General features: G+C 42.2%; 1 protein-coding gene across 6 annotated transcripts in view; it reads left to right on the forward strand.

Moving 5' to 3' along the window:
• Window positions 1–13397: 13397 nt before the first annotated feature.
• The window catches only part of LOC114656378 (G-protein coupled receptor 39-like), a 306889-nt gene continuing 300113 nt past the window's right edge, over window positions 13398–20173 (forward strand). For all 6 annotated transcript variants that reach the window (XM_028807981.2, XM_051930759.1, XM_051930762.1 and 3 more), the window contains exon 1: window positions 13398–14479. In XM_028807981.2, the coding sequence (XP_028663814.1) occupies window positions 13651–14479 (829 nt within the window). In that variant the 5' untranslated portion in view covers window positions 13398–13650. The remainder of the gene's footprint in view (window positions 14480–20173) is intronic.

Genomic DNA, 20173 nt, shown 5'->3' on the forward strand with positions numbered 1-20173 from the left:
AAGTAAAACATCAGGGACAGACTGATATTCTGGGATTGGAGTGCTGGGGAAAAGTCATTGTCTCTGATGAATCCCCTTTCCGATTGTTTGAGAAGAAAAGGTGAGCGGCGCTACCATCAGTCCTGTGTCATGCCAACAGTAAAGCATCCTGAGACCATTCATGTCACGTGGGGTTGCTGCTCAGCCAAGGCAGTGGGCTCACTCACCAGTTGGCCTAAGAATACAGCCATGAATAAAGAATGGGTCCAAAACATCTTGTGAGAGCAACTTCTCCCAACCATCCAAGAACAGTTTGGTGACCAACAATGATGGAACACCGGGCCATAAGGCAAAAGTGATAACTAAGTGGCTTAGGGAACAAAATATTGACATTTTGGGTCCATGGCCAGGAAACTCCCCAGACCTTTTAATCCCATTGAGAACTTGTGGTCAATCCTCAAGATGAGGGTGGACAAACAAAAACCCACCTATTCTGATTCTGCAAGAATGTGCTGCCATCCGTCAGGACTGGGTCCAGAGGTTGATTGACAGCATGCCATGGCGAATTGCAGAGGTCTTGAAAAAGAAATTAGGGCCAACATTGCAAATATGGACTCTTTGCATAAACTTCATGTAATTGTCAATAAAAGCCTTTGAAACTTCTGAAATGCTTGTAATTCTACTTCAGTATACCGTAGAAACATCTGACAAAAAGATCTAAAAACACTGAAACAGCAGAATTTGTTTCATTCTCAAATCTTTTAGCCAAGACGGTCCAAGGAGTTATCAGAGGCATACATGGAAACAGGGTGGAAGATAGCAGCCTAGCCTGGAGAAGTAGGCTACAGAGGTTTCACCAGAACATCCACCCAATGATTTCCGAAGGCTGTCGGAGTTATCAGTTTTATGCAAAAAAAAGTGGTCAAAGAACTGGCAGAATAGGCAAAGAGAGAGGAAGAGAGAAAGCTTCTGGTTGTGGCTTTGAAGAAGCAACGCAAAATGCAGAGAGTTAGGATCCTCTTGCTGCTGCCCCACCATTCTGAGATGTTCCAGGATCAAAGGGACAAAACAGCAAGGAAAGGTGCCTTCCTGCTGATGACCCTACAGCCAGCCCACCCGCACTGGTGGAGGAGCATCAGGCTTAAGTGAAAACCTGTGCTTCCATCCCGTCAGACCCTTCTTCTTCAATCTTGCTTTATTCTATCCATTGTAAGAAAAGGCTGGGAGCTCAACCTGGCTGGGATGCCCCTGAGATGGAAGGATGGGGGAAGGCAGCTTTTTTAGGACACTGCCTCCCCCAAGATGCTAGATGACAGGTTCCCCGGACTGCAGCGGTGCCCCAGATTCCCGCAGGGCACTATGGGACATGGAGTTTGGCAACACAGCCCTGCTGGGTACTGTGGGTGCCGCCAGGGGATGCTGTGGGGAAGATGGTGGGAGACAAAGTTCTCACCTAGCCTGGAAGTACTAGTGGATCACGAGGACGGAAACCCCAAAGTACTTCCGGGCTGATCAAAAACTTGAATTCACCGTGCTTGCAGGTCACATGGATGGAAGAGCAGAAGCACTTTCAGGTCAAGAACCATAGAAAGGACTGCGGAACACCCAGCATGCGAGCCTTAGTTGGAAAGAGGTGGACAACACTTGCTGGGAGGTGTGGAGGAGAAAGAGAGAGAAGAATACTGAGCTTATTGTGTTTGTTTGACAGTCTATTGTGGCTGTGGTGCGTGGAGGGCACTGTATTAAGAAGAAAAAGAACTTCTTAGTTCTTTTATCTAGTATCCTGCGTGTGTCTGTTGGGTTTAAGAGGTAACAGTGAACCCTAGCGTCCACACCATCTACCTCTGCTTCGGTCTCTGTCACTTGCCCGTTCCCAGTGCTTCCATCCCCATCACTCTATTGCCCACATATTCATTGTCTCTCCTCGTGACTTGTCCATATCACTTCAACCTACTTTCTTATACTTTCTTGGATATCTGTCTCCCAGTTTTGTTGTGCCTCTGATGGTCTCATATCTTATTCTGGCCTTCTTTGTAATTTCACACATCCATCTTAACATTTCTGCCACACCCAACTTCTTCTCCTGCACCTCCTTTTCTGGCCATGTCTATGCTCCCTCCATCACTGCTGGTCACATCACTGACTTAACAACTAGATCTTTAATACTCACCTTGATTCTTCGATCACACAACACTCCTGATACCTTCTCCCAATTGTTCCCTCCACACTGCACTCTCCACACCCAAAACGCGCTGGTAATGTGGAGTGACAGACGTACGATTAGCTGTTTTGAGGAGCAAGGTCCTTGTTTTAAGGAGTCAGTGGTCCTAATAAAGTGTCCACTAAGCATATATGAATTTAAGTTTGCACCTTCTCCCCCATGTCTATCCTCCAGGCACTCCAGTTTTGCTCTACACATCCCCAAAGGTGTGCAAGTGATGTTATTTGGCGGCTCTAATTTGGCCCTGGGTGAGCAGGAGTGTGGTTGTGTGGGGGTCCGAGATTTGACTGGTGTCTTGTCCAGAGCTGTGTTCTGCTGAGATAGATAGGACCCAGCCCAGCCACCCATGACTGAATTGCATAAAGTAAGCTTGAAGATGTCATGCTTTGTATATATTTATGATAATTGTCTGCTTTAGAAGTTACGACTTATTCTGAGTGTTATAATACTTTTAATTATTTCACTAATTAGCGGCTTTAGTGAAGTGAAACAAAAGATAAATAAGAATTATTGGTCCTTAAATGCAACTGAAAAGTTCTTGTAGCGGATGATAATTCTTCAAATTGCAAAACAATGCTAGCAGTTCTTAATTCTAGGGGCTTGAACTGTGCCTGGTCTGACTCCAGACAAAAGGCTGGCGTGATCTTTCAAAATCATTTATCCTTTAGGCATTATGTGTCCATGTTGTGTAACAGTTGTGCTCATTTTAAAGCATTTTGCGCCACACCAAGGAAAGCCAGTCAGTCATTTTCTAATCTGCTTAGTCCTGAACAGGATCGCTGGGGTGAGAGGGTGCTGAAGCCTATCCCAGCTAGCATAGTGTGCAAGGCAGGAATAAACCATGAACAAGAGGCCAGTCCATCACAAGTCAAACACACACACTCGACCAATTTAGTATCACCAATCTACCTAACCTGCATGTCTTTGGACTGTGGGAGGATAGCAGAGCACCCGGACGAAACCCACTTAGACACGGGGAGAACATGCAAACTCCATGAAGGGAGGACCTGGGACACGAACACTGGTCTCCTTACTGTGGGGCAACAATGCTTTTAAGTTATCTGGAAATGCATTTAAAGTATCTTAAAATAAATTATCAATAATTTTACACTGTTAAGTGTCGATGCCTACAGTCTAGCTAATCAATCCACTGAGTTGATTGAGTGCATTTTTCTTGTATTTATGCAACAATCAGGCATCGTTGAATAAATGACTTTGCCATTGTTTTTCTCCAAGCCAACAAGACAGATTGATGATTGCATTGTTTGTTCCTGCCATGTTCCCACCTCTGCTGGGATAGGTTCCAGACCCATCTGTGGTCCTCAGCTGGATTAAATGTGTCAGAAAATGGATGTCATCCTATGTCATGCATGTGCGTATGAGGGACACATTCAGAGCTAAAGGGGATGCTCCTGCTAACAGCATTATCTTTTTTTTCTCAGCAGCGAGGTGATGCCCCTTGAGGGCACCAAACCCATCCCTCCTGCTACCAAAGTAGAACGTCTCATTTGGATCCGGGTGAACCTAGAAGTCGAAGTTCCGAGATCATTACTTAGTCACAAGAGCCATTACTTTGACAGGCTGATTTATGTTCTGTTTTGTGCTCACGCGCGCCTGTTTTGTTATTTATTGCCACACTTAAAAAGGGGCAAACAGGCTGGCACCCCAACACTTTATATGGGTTCCACCCATCCACTCATCTGCACTTACCTCTTTGACCAAGTTATTGGTCAAGTCTAAATCATTTTATAATGACTTTATAAGTAAGACTGTGTGGTTGAGATCCACCATAGATCATAGATGGGGTTTATATAGTAAAGAGCACCTGAAAGCTAGCAAGGCATTCAACAGTTGAACCTTTCAGATAACACCAGGGCCAGTATGCAGAATTCCTGCTGAACCGCAAACCTGACTAATTTCAAGGGCTAGTCGTGTCGAGTGAGTGTCCTCTTACCATTTATGTCACATGTAGGCAGCAGTTGTTTTTTCATCTGTTGATCCATTTTCTGAGAATTGTGTTTCTGTTCTGGTACTAATGGCTTCATTCAAAAAAAAAAAGAAAAAGAAAAACTCGGCTCCTGCCAATCAGCTCTGCCCCACTCACTCCTTTTATCTGCCTATAGCACTTGGCTCCTCCCATCAGTTGTCTGTTGCCATGCAACAGTAATCAGGCAGCAGTTGTGTGAAGGTGAAGAAGGAAAGTGAAGGTAAATAAAAGAGGGAGTCTAGTCTGGCAGAGGCAGTTCACCCGACTCTTCTGCCAAACTCCTTCATGCATTGTTTTTGATTGTCAAAACTTTGTTGTTTGGCTGTTTTTGGACCAACGGCCAATCCCAGACTATTTATTATTACTGTATATTTGGTTGATGGCTTTACCCAACGCAACTAACAAGATCAGTATTAGTTACAACAAATAACAGTTCACAGATTTTTTTTTTCCTCAGTTGAATAATTGCCAAGTTAAGTTGACTGCTCAGGACCACACAGGCAGTAACAGGGAGGGATCTGAACTCCAATGCCTCAGCTGCTACATTCGGCTGACAAGTAGTGCAGTGGTAGAGACACCGACTGTGAACCAGAATTACACGTGTCGGCAGAACTCCGCTCCCCATTAAACCCTAGCCCTGATGCCACAGACATTCCCAGCAGCACACATCAACTGTGCCAATAGTGATCAGAAGGAACCTGGCAAAGGAACAAAGAAATGAAACATGAAGATGCAAGTTAGAAGTCCGTTCAAATGATCTTCACAGGCTCTCCCATTCAAATGTGTACTGTTTTTTCACTTGTGATAATCAGTTTGTCCCCTTGTCCTAGCAGGGGCGGACTGGCCATTAGGGCATTTGGGCAATGCCCGGTGGGTTGCGGACTCTGATCTGGTCATGGGCCGGCCATTTCATGAAATAAATTTTATGTACTGGTTACTATTAGACATTAAAATTAATTTTCTAAACTACTAAACATTATCTGTCCGGTACTGCGATTTCTATAGTTCTATATAATATACCGTATTACGTCATCAAGTTGTTTTAGTTGTCAGTACACAATGTTGCAGCGACTGCCTTTTGCCGAGTTCTGTTTCGATACTGCTACATTTTGGTTAGCATGTACATTTATTTTATATCATATCTAGTATTTAAATTCTTCGGTACTAATAATTAGTTTAGATTATGTATTATGCATTTTATTTTTCTGTGGTCGTCAGCCTGAGCAATAATTAGTGGTTTTCAGCTGCGATTATTAGTATGATGAAATAAAGTTATAAAGCACAGGATAGGAGTTTTTCGTATTAGGAAGGAACATTTATAGATTATCATTATGTTAATGGAACATTTCAATCATGTGAGGATTTCATTATAACCTCGGTTATAATTTATTCTATTGTAGATAAGCTAACGCTGCCTGTGTCGCAAGTGCATTGTGGAAAATCATTCTTTGCGTTGAAGAAAGTCAAAAGCCACCTGAGAAGCTCAATGACACAAGAACATCTTGACACTAACAGTATTGTTGCTGATGTGGCCGCTAAAAGCAGCAAACTGCTTAAGCTACTAGCCTACTAGGGTACTGGCACTTGGACATGACATTGACATTCGACATGTACTCTAATAACCTGTAAGCCATGTTACTAAGTTTTTATTTTTCATTAAATTTTATTTCTAAGCATGTCGTCAAATTTGAAGTTGTGTCTAAGCAACAGTGTGCAGATTAAGTTTGGCAACAGTTTAGATTGAGTTCATATCATAGGCTCATAGCAAGTAGCGAGCCGCGTAGTCATCACAAAGTTTAAGAAAATGGGCCGAGTGGGTCGACTCATCATCTCACTCATTGAAGGATACCCGGGTCGGTTTTGAGACCCAGTCCACTCCCATGTCCTATAATTCTTGTTCCCAAACAGTCTCAAGACTGATCGTTTTGGGTAAAAGCATCTACTGCCTTTTCAATTTTTGAATTCTTGTTTTATCTTTTTATGACTATTTTTTGAAGTTCACTTAATTATTATTGTAATAAGGACTGTTTGGTTATTTATAACAGGGGTTCAGCTGTGTGAGATCGAGCGCATTTTTTAAACAAAAAAAAAAACAAATATATATATATATATATATATATATATATATATAGTGATATTTGCCCGGACACCACCAGTCAGAGACCACATCTTTATCAAGAATGCCTTTTATTTTGTCTTCCACAACAACACAAGTCACAGTCCCGCACCACAACACTGTGCTTCTAGCCCCAGTCACCTTTCTCCTGGGCCTTCTCTCTCCTTGTCCCTGGACCACCTGCACTCTCCCTCCAGGAGCTTCGTCCTGCTCCTGCTCCCGACTCCAGCTCACTGACAGGAGGGAGGCGGCTCCCTTTATCCTCACCCGGATGAGCTCCAGGTGTTCTACCTGACGTCATGTCCTGGTGTGGCGGAAGCATCAGGAGAGCACCCGGAAGCACTCCGAGTGACCCTGGAAGGATCATCCTCCATGGGTGTGGCGGAAGTGAATAAATCCCCAGCTCCATGAGGCTCAGGGCACCCACTGGCGGTGACCAGAGGCCCCAGCGGTCTTGAGCCTCCCTGCTCCCCTTCCGTGGGCCTCTTCTGCTCCAGGGCGGTTGCCCCCTCGTGGCCCGGAGGATAAATAAGCCATGCCCCAGTCCTTCCAGGCGTCCCGGCCGGGTCTGACCCCCAGCCGCGTACCACATTATATATATATATATATATATATATATATATATATATATATAATACACATATATATATACAGTATACACATATACATACAGAGCCCTTGATAATGTTTGGAAGAAAGACCCATTTTTCCTTCACTTTCAAATTACATTTTGATCAATTTAGACACCCTGATTAAAGTGCACATTGCAGACTTTCATTTAAGGGTCTTTGCACACATTTCAGTCACACAACACTTTATCTACATGCCCCCCATTTCAGGACACCATAATGTTTGGGTCAGTTGTCGTCCCTGGTCTTTGTGATTCCTCAGATGGGTTTCATGGCTTCATAAGATACCTCTGCTTTCTTGTACCTTTTGGAGTCTGTGGTTGCCATTGTTAAAGATAGAGAAATCAAGGAAAAATGAACTATCATGAGGGGTGCTGTATTTCCCTTTAATTTCCCTTTAAGTGGGAGGATCTGAAACTCTTCATTCATCAATTATGTTGTTGGACTTAAGTGCAGCATTCGACACCATCGACCATTCTATTTTACTGCACAGGCAAGAAAATGATGTTGGGCTTACAGGCACCGTGCTCGCTTGGTTTAGTTCTTACTTATCAAATCGATTCCAATATGTACAGAAATGTGCTGACAGGACTCCATCATTATACACAGAAGTTCAATATGGTGTCCTGCAGGGCTCAGTACTGGGACCTTTACTGTTTTCACTGTACATGCTTCCACTGGGATCTCTCATTAGGAAACATAATGTTAATTTTCACTCGTATGCAGATGACACCCAGTTATACCTTTCATTTAAATCAGATGAAGTTTCTCCAAAGTTGTCTTTAATTAGTTGTGTTAGCGAATTAAAGGAGTGGATGAATGAGAACTACTTGACTTTAAATACAGATAAAACAGAGATGTTAATTGTTGGAGGGAATGACGCTGATCATAACAATATTTTGTCATCATTTAACTCAGTTGGAATCCCAGTCAATTTTGCTGAATCAGCCCGCAATCTACGAGTTATCTTTGACTCTAGCATGTTATTTAAAGCGCATATTACAAAGTTGTCCAAAACATGTTTCATCCATCTTAAAAATGTTAGGAAATTAAGGCGCTTTTTAAATAAACAGGATTCTGAGAAACTCATGCATTTATCTCTAGTAGGATTGACTACTGCAATGCGGTGTTCACTGGATGTTCAAACTGTTCTTTATACAGCCTCCAGTTAATCCAAAATGCGGCTGCAAGAATTATTACAGGAACAAGAAAATACGAACACATAACTCCAGTTCTTAAATCCTTACACTGGCTCCCGGTTAAGTTTAGGGCAGATTTCAAAATCCTTCTTTTAACATATAAAGCATTAAATGGTCGAGGTCCGGCTTACTTGTCTGAACTTATCATGACTTACAAACCTGAGCGCACATTAAGATCTCATGATGCCGGTCTGCATATGATTCCAAGGATTAACAAAATAACGGTGGGAGGTCGAGCTTTTAGTTACAGGGGGCTGTAAGAGATACCCCTTCGGTCTCAGCTTTTAAATCCCGGCTGAAGACTCACTACTTCAGTTTAGCATATCCTGACTAGAGCTGCTGATTAACTGTACAGACTGCATCTCTGTTGTTAGTCATTAGCACTTAAACATAAGTAACATGACAGTTATAATTGTATAATAACCCTCACTTATTCTGTTTTTCTTCTCGGTACTCAAATGTGGCACTTGGTGTCACGGCCCACCTGCCAAGTTGTTTGCCTGCCTAAGGAAAAGTCATCCCAGATGGAGGATCGCAGGAATCGTGAGAAAGAGGGGTCCTTTCATCGGATTGGCTGGCCCAGCACTGTTTCAGCCGTGGAATGGCCAAATGGGGGAGGCAGCTTGAAGGATGAGGTCTCCAGGACTCTACACAAATCCAAATCTTATTATGGGATATATTATCTACTGTTAAATTCTGCTCTGTACTTCTAAAATTTATATTTTTTATTTCTTACTATATTGAGAAATTGTTCTGTTCTGTGTACTGTATTGTATTGTATTGACCCCCTTCTTTTGACACCCACTGCACGCCCAACCTACCTGGAAAGGGGTCTCTCTTTGAACTGCCTTTCCCAAGGTTTCTTCCATTTTTCCCTACTAGGTTTTTTTTGGGAGTTTTTCCTTGTCTTCTTAGAGAGTCAAGGCTGGGGGGCTGTCAAGAGGCAGGGCCTGTTAAAGCCCATTGCGGCACTTCCTGTGTGATTTTGGGCTATACAAAAATAAACTGTATTGTAAACTGTATTTTAAAAAATGCCTATAGCACAGTCAAACACCTCTAGCAGAACTCTGGTCTTCCTGTTGTGCTACCACAGTGCCAACGTTAGGTTATGTTATTACAAAATTCTGCCAGGCAACATTCCTGACTGTCATGCAAGTCCCCGCCATGGCGTGTGTAGACCTGCTCTAGAAGCCCCTGTGACGATCTCTTCCAGTGTGTTTCTGTTTGCACTTTCTCCTCAACTCTCATTTCCAAGATTCAACTGGTAATGAACATCTAAATTGATGGCTTCATCACCCCAAGTTCTTGTTAGCTATTTTGAAGTTTTCTTTTTGAGGTTGAGTTTCTCCACTGATGCACATCTCTTTGTACCTAAATCCTTGCTCTGTACTTTATGAGGAACATGAGCCATTTGTTAAGTTTCTAGGTCAGGGGTCTCCAATTCTGTTCCTGGAGCGATACAGTGGCTTCATGTTTTCATTCTAACCCTTTTCTTAATTAGCGGTCAGTTTTTGCTGCTAATTAACTCCATTTCCGTTCCTTTACATTGACTTGTTTTATTAAGATTCAGTCCTCGCAATGGCTTCATTGTTTCCTTCAACGGCACCCCAACAAGTCGAGACATCATATTCCAACCAGATATTTTGATTAGAAGCCAATTCATGTTGTTAATTAAACTCGTTATTAAATTCCATGGAATGTTGTTGCTCTTATTCTGCCTCAGCTGACATTTCCAAAACAGTTGATTTTCTTTTTCACAAGAACAGGACTTGAACAGACCAACATTACTGAGACCCTCGTCTTTCTTTGTCTTCAGACTAGCCGTTCCCCGTGGCTCCGCCCATGTAGTAGTGAAACGGGACAAAGTTTAAAAATCAATAAACAGACAGGTATTGCCAGCTAAGCGGAGGCAAGGTACGCTCCTAAATGCGGAGGTAGACCGACTGGAACGGAGGCTGGCACGTGAGTGAGGAGGGCCCTGCCCGGCTCCCCACTCCTGACATCGCGCTTCCCCCTCACCTCGGCCCGCAGCCTCTGTCTCGGATTAGCATGAATATATTGCTCCTGCAAATGAACTATGATACGTAGCGCAATGAGAGAAGTCGCAAAATCAACTGGAATGTTCAAGCAAATTCTAGAAAAAAAAACCATCCGATCTAAATCCGTGAAGTTGTTCTCTCGTTCGCTAGCTAAGCGGAGGTAAGGCTAGCGGTTGAGTGAGGAGGTTCTGCCCCCTCTCCTCGGCCTGCTGCGTCTCCCTCTCTCTCTTTCGGATTTGCGCTAATATATCGCTACCGCAAGCAAACTATGATACTTAGCACGATGAGAGAAGTCACAAAATCAACGGAATGTTGAAGTAAATTATATAAAAAAAAACGATCTAAATCCATTAAGTAGTTCTCTCATTCGCTAGCTAAGCGGAGGTAAGGCCGGTGCTTGAGTGAGGAGGTCCTGCCCCCCTCTGCATGCAGCATCTCTCTCGGATTCGCACTAATAAATCGGTACAATGAGCAAACTATGATACTTAGCATGAAGAGAGAAGTCCCAAAATCAACCGGAATGTTCAAGCAAATTATAGGAAAAAAAAAAAAAACGATCTAAATCTGTGAAGTAGTACTCTCGTGAAAAGAGGACAGACAGACAGACAGACTGGTGGATTGCTGCAGAGATGGTCAACTGAATTTACCACAGGTGGACTCCAATTAAGCTGCAGAAACATCTCAAGGATGATCAGGGGAAACAGGATGCACCTGAGCTCAATTTTGCAACCTCACCTCCATGTGGAAGGTGTACCAGTTCAGCGTCTTCTTTGCCTTCATCGCTTACATTGTGGTGCTGGCTTCCGTCTCCTTCATGTGCCATAGGATGATGAATGCCTTGAAGGCCACCCTGGAGGGCACGGAACGGGAATCCAAAGCTGATGGGAAGCATGAGAGTCAACGGACCAGGGTGTCAAGAAAGCAGACCATCATTTTTCTAGGTAGGACAATATTTTGTTCTAAAATGATCAGCATCAGTGTGCCAACGTATCGGAAGAGATGGTCCTAATGTAAATAATTTTTAATATGTGTCGTCATGTCCCTGGGTTGCAATAACTGCATCAAGCCTGTGAGTTATCAATATCACCAGATGGTGGGTTTCTTCTTTTTGTTCTTCTTTAGTTACCACAGCCTCTTTCAGTTGTTGTTGGTTTTCTTCTTCTGGAAATTCTCCTCTCTCCACAGAGGACCTCTGGAGTTTTGACAGCGTGACCATCGGGTTCTTGGTCACCTCCCTGACTAAAGCCCTTCTCCTCCGATTGCTCAGATTAGATGGCCGGCCAGCTCTAGGAAGAGTCCTGGTGGTTTCGAACTTCTTCCACTTACAGATGGTGGAGGCCACTGTGCTCATTGGGACCTTCAAAGCAGCAGAAATTTTTCTGTAACCCTCCCCAGATTTGTGCCTTGAGACAATCCTGTGTCAGAGGTCTACAGACAATTCCTTTGACTTCATGCTTCGTTTCTGCTCTGACATGAACTGTCAACTGTGGGACCTTATATAGACAGGTGTGTGCCTTTCCAAATCATGTCCAGCCAACTGAATTTACCACAGGTGGACTCCAATGAAGCTGCAGAAACATCTCAAGGATGATCAGAGGAAACAGGATGCACCTGAGCTCAATTTGGAGCTTCATGGCAAAGGCTGTGAATACTTATGTACATGTGCTTTCTCAATTTTATTTTTAATAAATTTGCAAAAATCTCAAGTAAACTTTTTTCACGTTGTCATTATGGGGTGTTGTGTGTAGAATTCTGAGGAAAAAAATGAATTTAATCCATTTTGGAATAAGGCTGTAACATAACAAAATGTGGAAAAAGTGATGCACTGTGAATACTTTCCGGATGCACTGTAGTTATACACAATGCCCTCCATAATGTTTGGGACAAAGATGCATTCTCCTTGATCCTTTGTGCCAACCTTGTGCCAGTTCTAAGCCCACCTTAACACACCTGAATTCCACCACTAGACTAGCCCAGGGGTGGGCAAAGTCATTCCTGGAGGGCCGCAGTGGCTGCGGGTTTTTGTTCCAACTCAGTTGCTTAATTAGAAAACAATCCTTGCCAATAATTACATTTCATAGCTTGTTAGTGCTTTAACTCTGTTATGTCAAGTCATTCTCATATCCTAGATTTTTTTTCCATTCTAAGGATATCATCCAAATACTTTGAAGTGTAAAATGGATGAGTAATTCTCAATCCTTCACTTTTTTCTCTTCTCTTTCCTTCCAAGTATTTAATTAAACCAAATAGTGCACAATAAATACACACAGGTGTAAAGGGGAACAAGCAAAATAGATAAGTGCTGGTTTCTTTTGTCATTTGCATCTTACTGCTAATAAGGAGCAATTAAAAACCAAGAATGCAGCTGTTTAAGGCTTAAATAAGCAATAAGGGTTCAACATCTTAATGAGGGAGATAACTAAAATGAAGCAGAAGTGTGTCTAGAGCAATAAGTGCTTCTTATTAAGCAATTAGGTTGGAACAAAAACCTGCGGCCCTCCAGGAATGACTTTGCCCACCCCTGGACTAGCCAATGCCAACTCCAACACACCCTTTCCCCTAAAAGGCCACACCACTTACATAATAGCCTTCCTCAGAATTATCTCTAAAGTTTCCCCTTCTGATATGGAGACCTCATACACAGTTAACAGCCATTTAATACGAGGCATCGCGCCAAACTGTAAACACCGTAAATGTCATTCATCATGACTTTCATTATAAAGGCTTCTCCACCAAATACTGAATAAACTTCCCTTAGCGTGTTCAGTCCTATTTTCCTGTGTCATTCCACATTATTGCGCGTAACATTTTATTTAGTGGATTGGAATGTGACGATTTCTTTGGCCGTGTCTTTTCCTTCAGTTAAATTTCATGTGCGTTGCTACATTGGAAATAATGTTTAATGGTAAAACTGTTGCCGTGTTGAGTGTTTATTTCCCCCCATTGTGTAGTAAGTAGGTGTGTTTGGGTCAGTCGAGGATTTTGAACAGAGCCATCTCTCACCCTTCTTGCCTTTCCTGTTTTCATTACAGCATGTCTAACCAAAGTGAAACCTGTGGGTGCGTGCGCACGTGTGTATGCGTGCATGCGCGCGCGTGCGTGTGGGTGTGTGTGTTTGTGTGGGTGTATTTTGAAGCTCCTCTTCTGTGATCTCACAGGACACACCCTCTCCGTCAGTCTCAGATTCTTTCTGCCGGGTTTCACTACCTTCGTGCCTAAATGATAAGAGCACCAGCAAGTGTGTCACAGCTTAATGTTTAACAGAGCCCAGCACTGTGTGTTGTAACCTACAAGTTATTCTGCGGTGATCCCCCTGGCCGCCCCCACTTGTGGTCAGCGATGAGCCTAAAGTTGCCGAGTGAGGAGTGAAGAGCAGATCAGGGACCCTGGAGCTGTAGGAGGAGACTAGGCAGCTGTTTGTTCTGCTTATCAGCCCTGCGCTTCAAACAAAACTGCATTTTTTAAATCTGAGGAAGGGCCATGGCGGACACCTCTGAGTGTAAAGACTTTTTCACCCATGCAGTGTTACCTGAGCTGGAGCCCAGTCTGGCCATCAAGGTCTTCATCACGCTGTTGTATGTTGTACTGCTGCTGGTTGGGATCATCGGAAATGGGATCACCATCAAGGTCACACAGGTCCTCAAGACCAAAGGCTATCTGCAGAAGAGCGTTACGGATCACATGGTAAGCCTGGCCTGTTCAGACATCCTGGTGCTCCTGCTCGGTATGCCGGTGGACTTGTACAGCTCTATATGGTATCCATTCCTGTCTGCCAAGGGTAATGCCAGCTGCAAGATCTACCAGTTTCTCTTTGAAACCTGTAGCTATGCCACCATCCTGAACGTGGCAACGCTCTGCTTTGAGCGCTATGTGGCCATCTGCCATCCTTTCAAGTACAAATCCCTGTCGGGCTCCAGGACCATCAAGATGATTTGTTGCGTGTGGCTGGCCTCCGTCTTCATTGCCCTTCCGCTACCTTTTGCCATGGGTGTGGAGGACCCTTTAAAACCGATCCCGAACTTCAATTACGTAAATAAGTCACGGCGCAGGCACACGGACTGCTATGTCAAAAATTCTACCTTCACAATCTGCACCAACCTCACCTCCATGTGGAAGGTCTACCAGTTCAGCGTCTTCTTTGCCTTCATCGCTTACATTGTGGTGCTGGCTTCCGTCTCCTTCATGTGCCATAGGATGATGAATGCCTTGAAGGCCACCCTGGAGGGCACGGAACGGGAATCCAAAGCTGATGGGAAGCATGAGAGTCAACGGACCAGGGCGTCAAGAAAGCAGACCATCATTTTTCTAGGTAGGACAATATTTTGTTCTAAAATGATCAGCATCAGTGTGCCAACGTATCGGAAGAGATGGTCCTAATGTAAATAATTTTTAATATGTGCCGGCATGTCCCTGGGTTGCAATAACTGCATCAAGCCTGTGAGTTATCAATATCACCAGATGGTGGGTTTCTTCTTTTTTGTTCTTCTTTAGTTACCGCAGCCTCTTTCAGTTGTTGTTGGTTTTCTTCTTCAGGAGGTGAAAGGCGTCCTCCACTGGGTTCAAGTCTGGAGATTGTCTAGAACCTTCCGCCCCCCACTAGTCTGATGAAGTCCTTTAGCAGTGTGTTTGGGGTCATTGTCTTGCTTCATGATGAAGTTCCTCCTTATTTGTTTGATTGCATTTCTTTGATTTTGGGACACGATTTGTTATCGCCGAGTGATTTTTTTTTCGGTTGGTTCCAAACTTCAGCTTCGTGGGCCGTCGTTTTGTGTACGGTACGAGAAGAGGCTGCGGTAACTGATTACATCTTATGATGTGGGCTGTCGTAGGAGCGGAAGAATTTCTGTCATGTCAGCAATTTCAGTTGGCTGTCTTGCAGTTTGAGGATCCTTTTGATGTCGCCATCAAATTGCCCGAAATTCATTGTCTGGCGATCGCAGTACATTGGGTGTTGCCGTTGAAGCTAACGATCAATATAGTAACACACATACAACTACAGTCACCGGCCACTATATTAGGTACGCCTGATCATCTGCTTGTTAGTGCGAATATCAAATCAGCCAAGCACATGGCATCAACTCCGTGCATTTCGGCCTGTAGACATTGTCAAGATGACCTGCTGAAGTTCAAACCGAGGGTCAGAATGGGAACGAAAGGTGGACAGGTTGTTGGTGCCAGACGGGCTGCTCTGAGTATTTCAGAATCTACTGGGATTTTCACACACAATCATCTTTAGGGTTTACAGAGAATGGTCAGAAAAAGGGAAAATATCCAGTGAGCGGCAGTTCTCTGGGCAAAAATGCCTTCTTGATGCCAGAGGTCAGAGGTGTGAGCAGATAGAAAGGCAACAGTAACTCAAATAAGCACTCGTTACAAACAACGTGTGCAGAAGAGCATCTCTGAACGCACAACATGTCAAACCTTGAAGCAGGTGGGCTACAGCAGCAGGAGACCCCACCGGGTGACACTACAAATAGGCAACTGAGGCTACAATTCACACGGACTTGCCAAAATTGGACAACAGAAGATTGGAAAAACGTTGCCTGGTCTGACGAGTCTCGATTTCTGCTGCGACATTCGGATGGTAGGGTCAGCGTTTCATGCAACAACAACATGAAAGCTTGAATCCATCCTGTCTTGTATCAACGTTTCAGGCCGGTGATGGTGGTGTAATGGTGTGGGGGATATTTTCTTGGCATACTTTTGGCCTCTTAGTACCAACTGAGCATCGTTTAAATGCTACAGCCTACCTGATTATTACTGCTGTCCCTTTATGACCTCTGTGTACTCATCTTCTGATGGCTCCTTCCAGCAGGATAACGTGCTATGTCACAAAGCTCAAATCATCTCACACTGGTTTCTTGAAAGTGACAAGGAGTTCACTGGACTTGTATGGCCTCCACCGGCCTCCACCGTCACCAGATTTCAATCCAATAGAGCTCCTTAGGGGTGTTATGGAGCGGGAGATTCACATCATGGATGTGCAGTCAACAAATCTGCAGCAACTGTCAATATGGAACACAACCCCTGAGGAATGTTTCTAGCACCTTGCTAAATCTATGCCATGAAGAATTAGGGCAGTTCTGAAGGTAGAAGGGGGTCCAACCCGGTACTAGCAAAGAGGCCGGTTGAGGTACAGTAGATAGCCAAATGATAAAAGTAACATAGGAAACATCGACTGGAAGAACGTCAGATGAACACACAGTAATTTACGTACCTCCAGTTCTCTCTGTAAAACTGACAGACCATATTGTCCGCACTTCCACCACCTCCATTGTTGCCATGTACTCATGTAGTCTGAGCACCTTGCCGTGCAGTTTGAGGACAAGTGTGACTGACGACTCTTATCGTGTCAATGCCACGAAGAATTATGGCAGTTTTGAAGGTAGAAGGGGGTCCAGCGCCATTCAAATAAAATGGTCGGTTAGTGTATATAATGCGGCATCAAGTAGTCGCTTGACCGCAATTTCTAAAAAATCACATGGCATATGCCTGGCATAAAAATTGGCAGACAAAACGTTTCTGTAGCCGTCTGAGTTCTTTCCGCTGCATGGGTTACATCCGTAAAGACTAGAGAGTCTGTTCCAGAAGCAGCCATGACACCCTCACCATGGAGCGTGACAGATGAGTGTGTATGTTTTGGATTGTGAGCAGATCTTGTCTTCCTTCACGATTTGGTAATCTTGTTCATATCGGTCCACAAAACCCGACCTTTTGTGGCTCAACTCTGTCGTTTTTTTTTCGATTCTGGCTTTCTGAGTTTTACTACTGATTGGTGTTTTGCATCTTGTGGCGTGGTCTCTGCATTTCTGCTCTCAGAGTCTTCTGTGACTGGTAGATTGTGATGTGTTCACCCCTGTCCTGTGGAGGTTGGTGGTGATGCCACTGACTGCTGTTTTGTGGGTTTCTGTCATCAGTTGTGGTTGACAAGACTGGAAGTGTGAGGTGACAGGACATGAGACACGTCTGTTGATTGTAGGACATTTCTAACAAGGAGGGCCATTTAAAAGTCGTTAATTGGACGTGCAGGTTTAGCAGCCTGTTGCAGACACCAGGATTACTGTCAACTGAAAAGCAGACGCTGCACACTCTTACATAAGCCGGCACCTGCCACAGCATGTCGCCAGTCACAGTGCGCACTCTCAACACTCTTGCTGTCATAGCTTACTGGACTTACTCTGACCACAAGTTGTCATCACATGCGTATGAGGTAGATCACCACTGGTGCAACGTGCTTCTCGTTCTCTTCATATGTTCTGCTGAAAGGCACCATACTTGAGACCAGCTATGGGCTGTTTAAAGTCTCTCAGGCCCGTCAATGCAAACTGTGGTTTTTGTTGGAGAAGGATGGCATCGACAGATGAATAACGTGAATAACACCTGATAGATGAAGTGCTGCGGTACTCAATCAGCCTGATAATTGAACTTCAGCGCATCTTATTGCAAAATCCATCGGCGCCTGAGCAACACTCTAAACTGTTTAGTAGGTCTGCGGCTTCTGTTAGTGTCTCTAAGACCACCTCAAAGCCTTTTGGGTTCCCAGAGAGCTGAGTCCTCCTTCAATTGTTTTAGTCTTTTATTGTTTTATTTGGAATGTTAATGACTTTTATTGTAGTTCACAAAACTTTTCTTTACTTTCCTTATTAATATGTGCTAAAGAAATAAATTGACATTGATAAATGGATTGTGGGTAGAATGTCTGTACTGTCAAGTACAATTCAGTTCAGTTGACATCCATCCATTGATTACATTGTGTATTGCGTATCTATCTATCTATCTATCTATCTATCTATCTATCTATCTATCTATCTATCTATTGGCACTTTTATAAACTCTGTATATTATATTACTAGACAAAGAACCTGTTTCGACAACGTAAGATGAAACGGGCACGAGTTTGTGTCAGCAGTGTAGGAAGAACAAATGATAAGTAACGAAGAAGTTGTTTTGTAATGATTGTAGTCCGCTTTACTCATTACTGTACAGGCTTGTACTGTTAGTTGATGAATTTTCCAGGCCTATAGTATAATATTGAATGATGAATGTTCCAGTACAATATGGAATAGTAATAAGTATAAGCACCACACACCTGATATAGGTGTATTGAATGAATGCGTAATTGAATCAGAATGCGCAATTAGGCCTCGAACTGTAGTCGAAATCGCCTTTCAGGCCTCTAGAGCTTTAATCGAAGTCGCCTTTCTCTTTGAATTTTTGTGGCCGTAAATCCACCGCTTGCCGCGATGTTGGGGTTGGATGTCTGTCTCATAAGGTTTTTCGGGCAGCTGCGCAGAAGGCGACTGTGCATTCGGCTCCGGACGGACGTGAGTGAGTGAGTGAGTGAGGAGGCAGGCGAATTATGTATTAAGATAATATATTATATTATGCCTTTCTTATCTATCTATCTATCTATCTATCTATCTATCTATCTATCTATCTATCTATCTATCTATCTATCTATCTATCTATCTATCTATCTATCTATCTATCTATCTATTATATAGTGCCTTTCATATCTATCTATCTATCTATCTATCTATCTATCTATCTATCTATCTATCTATCTATCTATCTATCTATCTATTATATAGTGCCTTTCTTATCTATCTATCTATCTATCTATCTATCTATCTATCTATCTATCTATCTATTATATAGTGCCTTTCATATCTATCTATCTATCTATCTATCTATCTATCTATCTATCTATCTATCTATCTATCTATCTATCTATCTATCTATCTATCTATTATATAGTGCCTTTCATATCTATCTATCTATCTATCTATCTATCTATCTATCTATCTATCTATCTATCTATCTATCTATCATATAGTGCCTTTCATATCTATCTATCTATCTATCTATCTATCTATCTATCTATCTATCTATCTATCTATCTATCTATCTATCTATCTATCTATCTATCTATCTATCTATCTATTATATAGTGCCTTTCTTATCTATCTATCTATCTATCTATCTATCTATCTATCTATCTATCTATCTATCTATCTATCTATCTATCTATTATATAGTGCCTTTCATATCTATCTATCTATCTATCTATCTATCTATCTATCTATCTATCTATCTATCTATCTATCTATCTATCTATCTATCTATCTATTATATAGTGCCTTTCATATCTATCTATCTATCTATCTATCTATCTATCTATCTATCTATCTATCTATCTATCTATCTATCTATCTATCTATCTATTATATAGTGCCTTTCTTATCTATCTATCTATCTATCTATCTATCTATCTATCTATCTATCTATCTATCTATCTATCTATCTATCTATTATATAGTGCCTTTCATATCTATCTATCTATCTATCTATCTATCTATCTATCTATCTATCTATCTATCTATCTATCTATCTATCTATTATATAGTGCCTTTCATATCTATCTATCTATCTATCTATCTATCTATCTATCTATCTATCTATCTATCTATCTATCTATCTATCTATCTATCTATCATATAGTGCCTTTCATATCTATCTATCTATCTATCTATCTATCTATCTATCTATCTATCTATCTATCTATCTATCTATCTATTATATAGTGCCTTTCATATCTATCTATCTATCTATCTATCTATCTATCTATCTATCTATCTATCTATCTATCTATCTATCTATCTGTATATTATATAGTGCCTTTCATATCTATCTATCTATCTATCTATCTATCTATCTATCTATCTATCTATCTATCTATCTATCTATCTATCTATCTATTATATATAGTGCCTTTCATATCTATCTATCTATCTATCTATCTATCTATCTATCTATCTATCTATTATATAGTGCCTTTCATATCTATCTATCTATCTATCTATCTATCTATCTATCTATCTATCTATCTATCTATCTATCTATCTATCTATCTATTATATAGTGCCTTTCATATCTATCTATCTATCTATCTATCTATCTATCTATCTATCTATCTATCTATCTATCTATCTATTATATAGTG

This window comes from Erpetoichthys calabaricus, chromosome 8 (assembly GCF_900747795.2).
Source record: "Erpetoichthys calabaricus chromosome 8, fErpCal1.3, whole genome shotgun sequence".
Lineage (NCBI taxonomy): Eukaryota > Metazoa > Chordata > Cladistia > Polypteriformes > Polypteridae > Erpetoichthys > Erpetoichthys calabaricus.